Source organism: Dendropsophus ebraccatus, chromosome 1, assembly GCF_027789765.1.
Source record: "Dendropsophus ebraccatus isolate aDenEbr1 chromosome 1, aDenEbr1.pat, whole genome shotgun sequence".
NCBI lineage: Eukaryota > Metazoa > Chordata > Amphibia > Anura > Hylidae > Dendropsophus > Dendropsophus ebraccatus.
This window is the reverse complement of record NC_091454.1, coordinates 130718613-130733347: the sequence shown is the minus strand read 5'-3', so window position 1 is coordinate 130733347 and position 14735 is coordinate 130718613. Positions and strand designations below refer to the sequence as shown.

Below are 14735 nucleotides of genomic sequence, written 5' to 3'. Positions count from 1 at the left end.
ATCAGCTGACGAGCGGGCATTTCCTTGCTCATTAACTGATTGCCGACACTTTGACATGGGCCGATTATCAGCCGAAAGAACAGTTCTAACAATGCTCCTCGACTATAATCATCCTGTGTAAAAGGGCCTTTACTCCTGAGACCTGCTGCAATCACAAGATATAGCTGGGTAACTCCCCAGCCAGCTGCAAATTCCGACTGATTCACTCCATAGACTATAATGGAGTACTCTGTCAAATCTGGTTGACAGCTGAGGAGTGGAGGGGGCTATAAAACACTTTACTTGGCTATAGCTCGCGACCGCAGGAGGAAGATCCAGTGGGATCTTTAAACTTTGACGAGTCTGAAAATATGTCAAAAGTTAGTTTATTTGATAGTGATGTTTTAAGTCATTGATAGTTATTCTATAAGTTGGAGTCTTACTAAGCATTTTCAGTGTTTTCTATGGCATTTTCTTTGGTTTTTTAATAGCAAGAGATCACAGTGTCTGGGACCTCATGACACAATGAGAATGTTAGGAAAGACATGGATCTGCTAAGATGAGTGCGCAGGATATCAGGTAAATAGGTGTTGGATAACAAGAGTTGAGATGGTATCTGTCTGAAATATATTGCAACATTAAACTGAAATGCTCTGAAAGTCATGCAAATTGTATTTATCTTGTAACATTATGACAGAATTATTATTTTAGGAAAAGAGAAACAAAAGGCTATTTATAAATGAGCCAAACAATGGCTTCAGGAAACAGAGACAGAAATGCTGGGATTATCAGATATAATGAATGGGTGGGTCTGATCCAAATAATTGCAGAGATAAAAGAGCAATAATACAGTCACTCTTGTGCCCTGTAGACAAAAAGGAGGACTTCTCTAGGAAAACATTATGAAAGACTTTGATGAGGTGAGAGCGGGTGGGTGCTCAATCTGCTATCGAGTTAATCCAGTTACATGATAAAGTAGTAGTATGCCAGAAAACTACTCCCTGATGACAATAGATCCTGGTTGGTACATTTACACATTGCTTTCTTCTGTGCAGGATGAAAAGAACTCAAATTTTATAGAAGGCCAAATAATGGCAGACATTCTTTTCTGAGGCTATTCCTCTAAACGCAAGCATGTAAAAGGAACCTGTCAGGAGGTTTATATTGCCCTTACTGACAGCGGGATATGATAGAGAAAGAGACGTTTAGTGCTTTCATATACAGATTTGTATGATTTAAAAAAAAGTAGTATAAAACCTGCCCGGACTCACAGGAGAGACAGTGAGAGTATTGTTAACCCTTCCTGCACAGGAGGATTGGCAACCTTTATTGTACATACCAAAACAGGGCAAGCAGTCAATGACTAGATGTGGGTGCAGTAAGCAGGACTCACTAACTCTCCTCTCAGTCCTCTCAGGATTTTTTCTGTTTTTGCCCTGTGATATATTCGATTGCCCTTGGTGCCACCCTTCTGCTATGCCCCAATAGTGAGGTCCTGCACACACAGTTTCATTCTCACTAATCTCTAAAAGGTCCACAGGGCAAAAGTAGAGGACCAAGGCCTACTCTGTGGAGTCAATAGCAAGACTGACATATGCAGATCTTAGCACAGTTTGGAACAGTTTGATAAAGAGGTGAGGAAGAGATGCAGTAGCTATGAACTGTCTTCCCTTAATATTAGTATCAATGCTGATGAATTACATTGGGGAATGTCTATAGCAACCATTGCAGAGGGAGGTGAAAGAGAGACACTGAACAAAGCACTGCACTACACATCGCAAGGGACTCGCCGGTGGTCACCTGGTGCTGGGCTCTTAGATCACCCTTTAACCAGGAGGTTGCAGTAAAAGAACAGTAAAAATCTGTCAACTGCGGAACCATTCGCAGGTATATGTTACATTGAGACCATCTTAAAATAATTACTCTAATACAAGCTTCACTGGCCAAAGTAAATGTAATAGTTGGGTAAAGTGACACAACCCCTTCAAATATTGCACATAATTTCCTCTTATGAAGAAACTCTTTGAAATACAGAAGCTATTAAAGCATTGTACTGTATAGTAACATTTCTATAGCTGGAATATAAGATTAGCATTTAAAAAGAGGGAATAAGGCAGCGCAGGCTTGCGTATAATCAGGACCTTATCCTAACTCTGCCCACCTATCCTTCTATCTCTGTCATTCTTCCCTTGAATCTTTCTCATTTTGTTCTGTTTAGGAACTAAATAAAAATTCAGCTTACTTTTTAGAAAAACTGAAACTTTAAAAAATTAAAAGATTTATCAAACTAGTATAAAGTAGAATTGTCCCAACCAATCAAATTTTAACTTTCATTCTCCAAAGACTCTGTGAGGAAAAAAAAAATGGAATCTGATTGGTTGGTAGGGGAAACTGAGACAGTTTAACTTTACACCATTTTTGATGGTTATATCTCTACCTATACAGCCAAGAATCTGGTGTCCCTATAGCTTGGCTGCATAATTGCTTATTTGTAGCAATATCAGAAATCCCTACTCCTAAATCCTTCTTTTCTGAAGTCTTACCTAAAACAGAATTACCTATGAAATACTTAGAGGATTCCTTTCCTCCCAATGCATTATTTTACATTTGGGAAAACTGAAATGCAGTTTACGCTTTTTTAATATACAAATCCAGTGTCTTCTCTATTAACCAACCAGATTTTTTCTTTGTTAATTACCCTAATTACACATGGGTAGGAATACACCTCTACCAAATAATAACAATAGAAAAAACTATGAGTCAAGCCAAATAAGAAAATATCTGTAATAAGCCATATTATTTAGGTAATATGACAAACAATGATAATATACATTATACTGCACTTCATTGGATAATATACATTATACTGCACTTCATTGAATAATATACATTATACTGCACTTCAGCTGGTAATACACATTAGGTATTTGTTGGCCTAACCTGCGTCTGGATGACCATCTAATATATATGGTGGCATACTCACTATCTCCCAACAAATGATGTCAGGAGAAAGGACTGGGCATGTTGGATTTCAACTGCTTGTATATTATGGAAACAATAAGAAGGGCTATAAAAATCAATTTATTAATGAGGATATTAAAAAGCACTGCATAATTATCTACCAAAGTACTTTATCCAGGATTTAAAGAGGCACTGTCGCAAATTTTTTTCTTTTAAGAAAAAAACAGGAGTTGTGATCACAAGCAGTTTTGCAATATACTCTCTTAATTTTTCTATGTTTAAATTGACATTATACATATAGTATTAACTTGCTAATTATAATATTAACTATGCAGCTTACCAGGAGACAGTGCTCCAATTCAACAATTCAATGCAACAATGCAACAATTCAATGCAACAATTCAGTCAGTATAATGTCAATGTGTAGCTACACAGGTTTTGGTACAGTGTGATAGGAGAGCTGACCATACAATGCGAGCACCCCCAGGATTCTTTGCTACTTAATGTAGATGCACAGCAGTGAAGACTTTTCCAGCTCCATACATGTTTAAGAATGGCTGACTACCAAGCCATGTGTGTTAACGCTCAAAGAACTGGGACTTCCTGTGTTTAATCTAATTTTTGAAAGTAAAAAGACCAACTATCGGCACGGAGGAAGCATGGACCACAGTTTGACAGGAAGGAAGACTCCGAGTGTCTATATTTATAATGTTGATTAAAAAATAGAAAACTAAAACAATAGAGTATATTGCAAAACTGCTGAAGATCACAACCCCAGTTGACTTATTTGAAAAACAAATTTGCAACAGTGCCTCATTAACAGACAGCAACACATTGTAATATTATATGTAGGAAGCAGACAGGATTGACTACATGTTGGTCTTTTATACTTTGGTGCATTTCTGAATTAGAGTAGGGTAAATACGTTCAGGGTTAGGGTAAGGCCATAAATCGTATTAAGTTTCATAGTAACTACCATAATAGTATAACATTGAGGACGATGGCTGAGGACATCCGTGTGGCAGTACTCACCAGATGTTGAGGCATTTGAAACATGGAAGTGCTGCTGGCGCTGGAACACAATGGCACCTAATGTTGCTAAAAAGAGAAAATGCCACATTTCAAAGCCAATTATTCACTGCACAGACTGGCACTAAGGCACCAAAACAAGTTTAACCCAAACATGTCACAGGATCACCAAAACTGAATGATTCTGAGCCATGTATCTATTCTTATATGGGGCATGCATAGACAAGCTTATGTTACAAATAGAGGTGAGCTAACCTCGAGCATGCCCTAATCCATCCGAACCCAAGCGTTCGGTATTTGATTAGCGGTGGCTGCTGAAGTTGGATAAAGCCCTAAGACTATGTGGAAAACATGGATATAGTCATTGGCTATATCCATGTTTTCCAGACAAGCTTAGAGCTTTATCCAACTTCAGCAGCCGCCACTAATCAAATGCCGAATGATTGGGTTCGCATGGACTCGACCATGCTCAAGGTTCGCTTATCTCTAGTTACAAATCATAGTAATGTTTTGCCACAAACCAATAAAACTCTATAACTCCTATCATTATACAGCATGCCTACTTACACCATACAATCACTTACAGCTTTATTTTGCAAATTTGATTTGTTAAGTCCTAACTCCAATGTTCGCCTTTAAAATCCTGTGCAAAGTGGGTAAGCTTCCATTTTTACCCACATGATGCAATAGCACCACAGTTCCTCTCTCCTCGGGGTAATCTCTCCCCTGGTCTACTGACATACATAATTGTGAAAAGTTGCCTACTTGCTTTCTGATCAGCTGAACACAGCTGAAATAATTCCACCATTTTTTATGGCATAGAAGATGAGCTCCATGAATGTATCTGCACTTGTCACTATAATGCCAGACCTCAGGGGAATTAAGAAGTAGACAAGGATATGGTCTGAGGTATAGGAATATCCTCTCAGAGGCTTATCTGTTTTTTTATTACCTTACTTTGCAAAAATAATCCTGCAGGGAACCTCTGTTTTACTGACAACATTATTGTTAGGCTGGGATCAGATAGCATTTACCCATTCCATCCATGGTATTTGTTGGCATGCTATCAGAAAGAGATGCAAGCCACATATACCACATCATACAGGCCGAAGGCCCAGTCAACTTTATTTACGAGTCACCTAGTGACTACATTCAAGCCATTCCTCACATGTGGGAAGTGTGGGTTGGTGTATAGCTAAACAAATGTATATGTTCATGGCATACTTTCTAGTCCATTACATTTGGGTCAACCTATGTGTAGCATTTGATAGTTATCTATAGTGCACTTACAGGCCCAAGTTTTTTAACATTATCTCTTCATTTTTCTAGACCTGAAGTACTATATGGGTGGGTTCAGATGCCTGACTAATGTGGTAAAGATTCTACAACAATTGTGCTGTGGCTCCCCAAGTATGACATTAACCCCTTAAGGTCAAAGCCAATTTTCATTTTTGCGCTTTTGCTTTTTCCATTTTATGTTTAAAAGTCCATAGCGCTTGCATTTTTTCACCTAGAGACTTATATGAGCGCTTATTTTTTGCGAAACCAATTGTAATTTGCAATGACAGGCATTATTTTTCCATAAAATATGCTGCGAAACCAGAAAAAAATCATTTGCGCTGTCAAAATGAAAAAAAAAAAAAAAAAATTTGTTTTAATATCGGGGAGTTTTGCATTTACGCCGTTCGCCCTATGGTAAAAGTGACTTGTTATGCATGTTCATCAAGTTGTTACGATTACAATGATATATAACATGTATAACTTTTATAATATGTGATGGCTTGTAAAAAATTCAAACCATTGTTAACAAATATTTGTTCCTTAAAATCGCTCTATTCCCAGGCTTATAGCGCTTTTATCCTTTGGTCTATGGGGCTGTGTGAGGTGTCATTTTTTGCGCCATGATGCGTTCTTTCTATCATTACCTTGATTGCGCATATACGACTTTTTGATCACTTTTTATAAAATTTTTTCTGGATTTGATGCGACCAAAAATGCGCAATTTTGCACTTTGGAATTTTTTTGCGCTGATGCCGTTTACCGTGTGAGATCGGGAATGTAATAATTTAATAGTTTGGGCGATTACGTGCGCGGCGATACCAAATAAACTTATTTATTCATTTATATTTATAAAATGGGAAAAGGGGGCTGATTTGGACTTTTATTAGGGGAGGGGATTTTTTTATTAATAAAAACACTTTTTTACTTTTTTTACATAAACTAGAAGTCCCCCTAGGGGACTTGTATATACACAGCAAAGATCGATTACATCGGTCATAGATTGCTTTGGCCTCCTGCAGGCCACAGCAATCTATTGCCGAGCCGGAATCAGCGTCATTGAGGCTCGGCATGGGCAGAAGAACGGATCACGGGGGAGAGACCCGTCCCACTAGACACCAGTGACTCACTGGTTTGACAGCTGCATTGAAGTGCTTAATTAGCCGACGTGGCAACGGGACCCTCGCCAGCTAATAGAGGCACTGCCTGGCTGCAGATCAAAACCGGGAGCGGCGCCGTTCAGAGCGAGGTCCCGGCGGTACCAGGTACATCATGGGTCGCTAAGGGGTTAAACCCGTGATGCTAAATCTACACCTAAAAAGGAAAAAGTCTGGCAAATGTGAACTATAATGCCTATAATGTTATCAATGTAGAAATGATAATGGAAATCATTTTGTGAGTTCACTTGTTTGTTTTTTCTTAACCACCCTGTCTTTCTGACTTTTTTTTACTATTTGTGGAACATCCTTTTTAATAGAGATTTCTTGTTATTGGTTAATGCACACCTCTCTTATGGTCCAGCCACAGCAATGGAATTGGCTTATTCCACTCAAACATAACTTTTTATATGTTACTGCCCATGGTCAGACAAAAAATTCCTTCCATACTTATTATCAATTGTATTCTATCGCCTTTCCCCAGTTCTGAGCTGCTGCTTCCTGGTGGAGACACTAAAATCTGTGTGTAATTCTTTCTCTTTGTCTCCCCCTCCGCCCCCCCCCCCCCTTCCTTCTGAGATGGCTGATTTAGAACATTTAAACATTTAAACATGTCCCTGACTAGCTTTATGTACAACACTGTAGTTTCTTTGTAATGCTGTGAGGGTTATTCTGAGATCAAGATACTGATGAACACACTGTGATTATTCCTCTCAGCATTACAAAGAAGCTACAATGTTGCAGATAAAGCCAGGCAGGAACTTATTTACTTCAGATGTCTCAGAAGGGAGGGGGGAGGAGGGAAGACAGAGTGAAAGGCTCACAGACAGATTTTTGTGTTTTAAGCAGAAAGCAGCAACTGACTGTTTTGACTGTCCCACTGCAACACCTTGATTCTTTTCATTTTCAGCCACTCTGTTGTAGATTTGCCTGTGTGCTTCAAACCATTGTCCTGTTGCATGTGCCAGTTTACACTAAGCTTTAGCTGCTGGATAGATGACTGTAGATAAATGCTCAATGACTATAAGGTGTCCAGGTTCTGCCAAACAAGCCCAAATCATAACCCCTCCACCACTGTGCTTGATGATTGATAGCAGGTATTTGAGCTGATATGCTGTGGCTGATCAATTCATAAAGAACATCTGATTAGTAACATCTGTCTGCTACTTACCCTCTTAATTACTATGGACCCAATAAGTGTGTACTTAATTACTGAACACACAGCTTCTGCATTTTGGCCCAGTTTTTTTTTTTGTTTTAACAATAAATAATGACATGGTGGAATTTGTTGTTTGCTGTTATTCGTGAGGTTTTATTTCTATAACAATTCTAAAGATACAGTTAAAGATGTTTTTTATTGACCTGATATGTAAAACCATTCAAAGAGGGTGTACTTTCTTTTTCTCATGACAGTAAACAGAAGACATGGAAGAACAGCTGTCAAATGAATGAGTGTTTCTAATAACAAGTAGTGCATTTATGCAGGGTTTTTTTTTTTTTTTTTTAAGAAAGCAGCTGTTTTCTTTTACCCTTATACAATCTCTTTAAACATTTAGTAATACAAATAAAGTCTACTGTCTGTTACTGTATGAAAGGTTACAATATGTTCAGAAATTATGTGCATATATTGTGTGTTAATTATATGAGAAATTGCTAGTTTCACCAGAAGGCAGACAGGTTTTACATTGAGTCTCCATGCGTTTCTTCTTCTATTCCCCTACATACAGGGGAATTAGACACAGGTGCTATGCTAAAACAACGCATTGTATGAGTTCATGCTTGAAACTGACACAGGGTCACATCAAATGCTGAACTATAATGTGTGTGAGAGTCGTCTGTTTTACATCACCAGAAACCTATATAGACATGAAGCTTTCATTCTCTGATCCATTCCACTCTTTGACTGGCTTTACACCAAGAAACAATATCGAGGCCTTTGAAGTCAGAATTAATTGTATCTGAAATGAAGTACTGCAGGGTCATTGTGCTGAATAGCATTCGGATAACATTCTTGTACTTGGTAGAAACCACAAATCTAATAATGGTCTTCTAGAATTCAGAAACATGTTGTAGTTATGGCATATATCATATTGCCCAGGGGCTGGAACTGAATTCTTTTATGACACAGGCAATCATTTCTCAACCAGGAGGAATTCAATACTCAAGTTGCAACCATCAACAATATGCCCTGTAAACAGTATAGTTGACTTTGACCATAACCTTTTCTTTCCTCGTCAACGAAGAGTCTCACAAGGACTCAATTCCAATCATACCATTACTTCTACATAAATAACATATTACCACACAATCTCTCTACTGCCAATTGACCCACTTATCACAATATCAGAATTCCAGGGAATAACACAGGGCTTTAGTTTCCTTTTCTCTGTACAATGAGTCATAATTCCACAGAAGTTCCTGCTAAATGTAGAGCGCAGCAACAGAACATGTCATTTGGATTATCACGAGGAATAATTATTCTAGCCATCTGCATTTTTGTTGCTGGGAAATTGACATGATGACCGGTTGATATTCCAACATATCAGTAGAGAAGCAGTAGTGTAACTGAGAAGACACATCAGAGAGTGAGAATTCTACCGAAGGAATCAGCAAAACATGTGAGTCAGTTAAGGGTGTAACAGATCACAGCTGTATTCACAGAGGGGATAGGAAATAGTTCACCTGCCCATAGAAAAGCAGGGGGGTCCTGCAATGACATCGAAATACTCAATAATGTAATTGGGCCAAGTAGGCACCCTTGACCTTTAAGTGGTGTTAACAATCAGTGAGTCTATAACAGCAAGTTATAGACTCAAGCCTCATGCACACAACTGTTTAATGCATGTTCACATGACTAGTAGCTGCAATTTTTTTTTTTTTTTGGTAGGTTTACACAAGTTTTGAGAATGATACAAATTTACATTTTTACAAGGTCTACTGCTTCAGTTTAAAATGGCAATTTGCATATACTCCAGAATGTAATAAAGAGTGACCAGCTTAACAGCAACTACTTCTAGAAAATGAACTTTATCCCCCAAAACACATTTCAGCATCATTGCAGCCCTGCCTTAAAAGGACCATCTAACATCGTTTCAATGATTGCTCCATTAACACAGGTGTGGGTGTTGATGCGGAAAGGGCTGAAGATCAATTTGTCATGGTTAAGTAAGAATGACACCACTGGATACTTTAAAAGGAGGCTGGTGCTTAGCATCATTGTTTCTCTTCTGTTAACCATGGTTATCTTTAAAGAAACACGTGCAGTCATCATTGCACTGCACAAAAATGGCCTAACAGGGAAGAGTATCGCAGCTAGAAAGATTGCACCTCAGTAAACAATCTATCGCATCATCAAGAACTTCTAGGAGAGAGGTTCCATTGTTGCCAAAAAGGCTCCAGGGCACCCAAGAAAGACCAGCAAGCACCAGGACTGTCTCTTATAAGTGTTTCAGCTGCGGGATCGGGCTACCAGCAGTGTAGAGCTTGCTCAGGAATGGCAGCAGGCAGGTGTGAGTGCATCTGCACGCACTGTGAGGAGGAGACTCTTGGAGCAAGGCCAGGTCTCAAGGAAGGCAGCAAAGAAGCCACTTCTCTCCAGAAAAAACATCAGGGACAAACTCATATTCTGCAAAAGGTACAGGGAGTGGACTGCTGAGGACTGGGGTAAAGTCATTTTCTCTGATGAATCCCCTTTCCGATTATTTGGGACATCTGGAAAACAGCTTATTCGGAGAAGACGAGGTGAGTGCTACCACCAGTCTTGTCCCATGCCAATTGTAAAGCATCCTGAAACCATTCATTTGTGGGGTTGCTTCTCAGCCAAGGGAATCGGCTCTCTTGCCTAAAAACACAGCCATGAATAAAGAATGGTACCAGAATGGCCTCCAAGAGCAACTTCTCCTAACCGTCTAAAAGCAGTTTGGCGATCAACAATGCCTTTTCCAGCATGATGGAGCACCTTGCCACAAAGGTGATAACTAAATGTCTCAGGGAACAAAACATAGAGATTTTGGGTCCATGGCCTGGAAACTCCCCAGATCTTAATCCCATTGAGAACTTGTGGTCAATCATCAAGAGACGGGTGGACAAACAAACACCAACAAATTCTGACAAAATGCAAGCATTGATTGTGCAAGAATGGACTGCTATCAGTTAGGATTTGGTCCAGAAGTTTATTGAGAGCATGCCAGGGAGAATTGCAGAGGTCCTGAAGAAGAAGCGTTAACACTGCAAAAATATAGTGTTTTGGTTGATCTCCCTGAGGTCAACCAGCGTCCTTTTGCATGCACTTACTAGTCATTGCTCCCACTAGCCAGAAACCTACTCCACACTGATGAGGGGCAAAAACCCCGAAACAGCTGTCTGTGGATGGATACCTTGCTGAGGTGGTTTCCTTGACTGGAGAACGCCTCTGGCTTGGTTGTTCCTTCCCGGAGGGAAGGTCTGGCTAGTTCACTGACGTCGAGACATTTGATGGTGTCTCTGCAGTGTTTATTTGCATAACACTGCAAATATTGACTTGCTGCATTAACTCATTCTAACTGTCAATATAAGCTTTTGTTACTCATAATATGATTGCAATTATATTTCTGTATGTGATAAAAACATCTGACAAACACACATAAAAACCAGAGCTGCAGATCATGTGAAAAGATAATATTTGTGACATTCTCAAAACTTTTGGCCATGACTGTACAGCTGCTAGCCAATCAACATTCATCCTAACTGGGTAAGTCTGTGCAGAGCAGAGGGACACGTGACATCCCTTCCTGCATTTGGTCTCTTTAGCTATTAGGGTATGTAATATAGGCGGAATTCCGTGGCGTAGAATCCTGCCTGCCTCAGTGTCTCTGTGGGAGGGCTCGCACTCCTCTGCTCCCGCCACCCTCCGCTCAATGAATTGATGTGTCAATTCTTTGAGCGGAGAACGACAGAAGTGGAGGTGCGTGAGCCATCCCATAGAGACACTGTGTGACACTGAGACAGGCGGGATTATCCGCTGCGGAATCCCACCTATATCACTCAGTGTGAACATACCTTTACTAAAGACTAAATGGCCTTAGTATTTACGCCTCTGCTGCAGTTTTCCAGTAAGTGAGACATCTCGTGGCCGATTTTATAGTATTGTACTGTATTTCATAGGAAACTGGCAAAAAATAAATGTAGTAAATTGCAAAGATAATGTATATCACCTCCCCTGCGGATTTAACATGATTTATTGGTCATGACAGTGCTCACTTAATTAAACTGTTTCCTAATAATACTTAAAGGTTTTTTTGGGGGGGCAAAATAGAGAGATGAGCTATCCACAGTATAGCTCATCATTAACAAGCAGTTTGCCTCCATTCACTTTGTAGTGGTGGTGACCTGCTGGGCTGCAGTTACAAGTCGCCACTGCTACACATTGAAAGGAGATTGATGGCCACCGGTGCCGGGTGTCAGTTCATTTTTACTGGTAACCCCCTTTAAAGGGTTATGCAAGATTAGGAAAACATGGCTACTTTTTGGCAAAAACAGCTCCACACCTGTCCTCAGGTTGTGTATGGTATTACAATACAGCTCCATTCTTTTCAATTGAACTGAGCTCTGAAACAATACCCAAAGTGAGGATGAGAGTGATGCTTATTCTGGAAAAAAAACAGCCATGTATTTCCAAGCCTTAAAAACCCCTTTAACTACTATACAGGCTTGGATATATGAATAGGCACCACAGACTCAGAGGCTGTTTATCACGGGGGAGGGGGGGGGGGGGTAATGTCTGTAATAGACATCTTTGTATACCCGAAGATTTTAGATTTAATTTCTACAGGACTTCTCACTGTTTACTGATGATTGCACCAAAGCATTAGGTGAATAATTAATTATTTTATAGTATTCATCAAAGTTAATTATTTTATTCATTTTAAAATAATACATTTTTCCAATTATGTGATAAAACCTAATTAAGAACATGTTGGTTTGTATGAATCATTACAGCTACCTTTACATGTCTTTGGGAGTCCAGCTTCCGATGCAGCTGTTTTGAGCACTCGACGGACTATGCCTAAAAATCTTTAATTCCATGGAATATTTTCGCTCATGCAAGAACCATCTAATCCGTATTTAAAAGCTCACAGCTACCATGGCAGATCATTGCCCATAGCCAACAATCAACAGCTTCAGCTGCTCTGCTTTTCTTCGATCTATCTTTAGCGAAGTCAACCCTCTGAGGCTCAGCACTGCACATGAAATCACTTTTCAAGAACATGACAGGGTGGCTTCAACGTTTACTAAGAACTGCTCTTCCCTCAGGCAAAAAAGCAATAACTATCTTCTAGCGCAGCAATCAATGTAATGTTTTGGCACTTGACTGGCATTTCTTCACCCTGTTTGCCAGACCTCATATGAGAAATATAAAATGTCTGTGCTCTAAAAGGGATTTTGATTTAGCAGGTGAAAATAAACATCATGTAAGTCAGTATTGTAGCCAAATGCAGCTTCTAACGTTGTAATATCCATCAACTGTGTGATAGTCAGTAACATTTTTCTTTCCCAAATACAAAACCAACACACAATCTGATCAATATTGTACTTGGATAAAGTGTATTACAGACATGCTACTGTATATCTGTCATTGCAGGATAGGCAGATTAAATAGACCTTTGTATATGTGTGTCCAGGGGAGGCACTTGGCTGTTTCTTCTAGCTTGGATCACAGAACCAGGTAGAAATAAAATGCCAACTCAGTTCATATTTACTCACTCCTGTCTCATTGCACTTGTGTCATTTATTTATCAATTTTTACTTATTATTTTCTGTAATTACTGGTATCAAGAATTCTAAAAATGCTGGCATGAATCCCAAACTGGTTTTTTTCCAACAGAACATAAGTGGAGGAAAATAACAAGCTGAAACTACAGTTCTTTTACTGTTGAGGGAAAAATAAAATCTAATTAATAAAGGCATGGACAACCATTAAGCAGAGGCTCAGCATGCTACATTCTAAATTGTAGTTGTTTAATTTACAATGAACTGTTTCCTAGCCAATGGCTATGTTCACACTATGTTTAATGTCTGTTCTAAAGAATGCCCCCCCCTGCTATAAAGAACGGACACCGATTCCATTGCAATCAGCGGCCTCTCTTTACTGAAAAATTACGTTGTGTGAACATAGCCTATCAGTGATCTATATTTATAAGAATAAGGAAAGCTTCCCTAGATGGTTGCACTGTTACCATACAGCCTATCTATTGTGAAGGTTGAACAAAAGGATTTTCTTGTCGATGGTGCTTTGATAACTGTTGGCAGGGGTGTAACTACCACTATAGCAGCCATAGCGGCTGCTATGGGGCCCGCTGCATCAGGGGGCCCCATGGCCTGCTCCTGCAATACACTGGGCCCCCTGAGCCGTCATCATTTGCAGCACCGGGTGGCCCTGCTGGTCCCCTGGGTTTTGCAAATGTCCCTTTAACTGCAAGCACTCCTGACCAGAGCTAGCAGTTATGTAGTTATGACTTCACTTGACCGTTTAGTGGTCAGTCGAGGGGGGGGGGGGCAATTAAAAGTTTGCTATGGGGCCCAGCCATTTCTAGTTACGCCCCTGACTGTTGGCATAATAAACATTAGACGTGTCATATGGAAGTGGTTCTTCTTCATTATTAAAAAGGGCATCCTGCTTTGAGTGCAGTATTTTTACTTCTACCCAGTAAGGGTGACGAATATGCCACCTCACTCTGTGAGGTATATGCCACAATGCCTCTACATAAATCCTGTGCACACCGGAGCCCCTCCATGTGCGCATGCAGAAAAGCCTAGGCCATCTCAGAGCTGGAGTAGGTTTCCTTAACATTTCCCCTGAATAATTGATAAATGTAGTGCACGCAGAGGCTGCAACATCTCCGCAGGCTTCCGCAACCCCCATTAGGCCCCTTTTATTTTTATAGTATGCGAACACTGCCTTAGACAACGTTAGAAATATGTTAAAATCACTTAACTTTTCAATCTTTTAGCCATATTATTAACCACAGGGTTTAACATGCATTTAATGTACGAGTACAATGAGACAGTGTACAGTATTTCTGCATATCTTTACATGGGACTGCTAACCGCTTAGTGCAGCATGGTGTAAAGCTTGTGGCAGTCTGCTATAAACTCATCTGAGATTACTGTTATAATTCTAACAAAAACCAATAAACATCAGTAAGACTTTAAAGCTGAATGTGACATCATTTGAAGCATAGGGGATTAGAATGTCATAAACCAAAATCGTTTTGATGATTCTAACAAAAGAAGAAATTCAAGAAAGGGCTTGATCTTAACGCAACAAGCATTACCCAAGCCCTGTAAGAACTG

At 39.7% G+C, this 14735-nt stretch overlaps 1 protein-coding gene across 3 annotated transcripts in view; it reads right to left on the bottom strand.

The window, feature by feature from the left end:
• Positions 1–14735, bottom strand: part of SFMBT2 (Scm like with four mbt domains 2) — a 162083-nt gene that overhangs the window by 78874 nt on the left and 68474 nt on the right. For 2 of the 3 annotated variants that reach the window (XM_069978786.1, XM_069978778.1), the window contains exon 5: positions 3973–4038. The exons of the other annotated variant lie outside the window; for it this stretch is intronic. In XM_069978786.1, coding sequence (XP_069834887.1) covers positions 3973–4038 — 66 coding nt within the window. The remainder of the gene's footprint in view (positions 1–3972; positions 4039–14735) is intronic. 3 annotated transcript variants of the gene reach the window in all.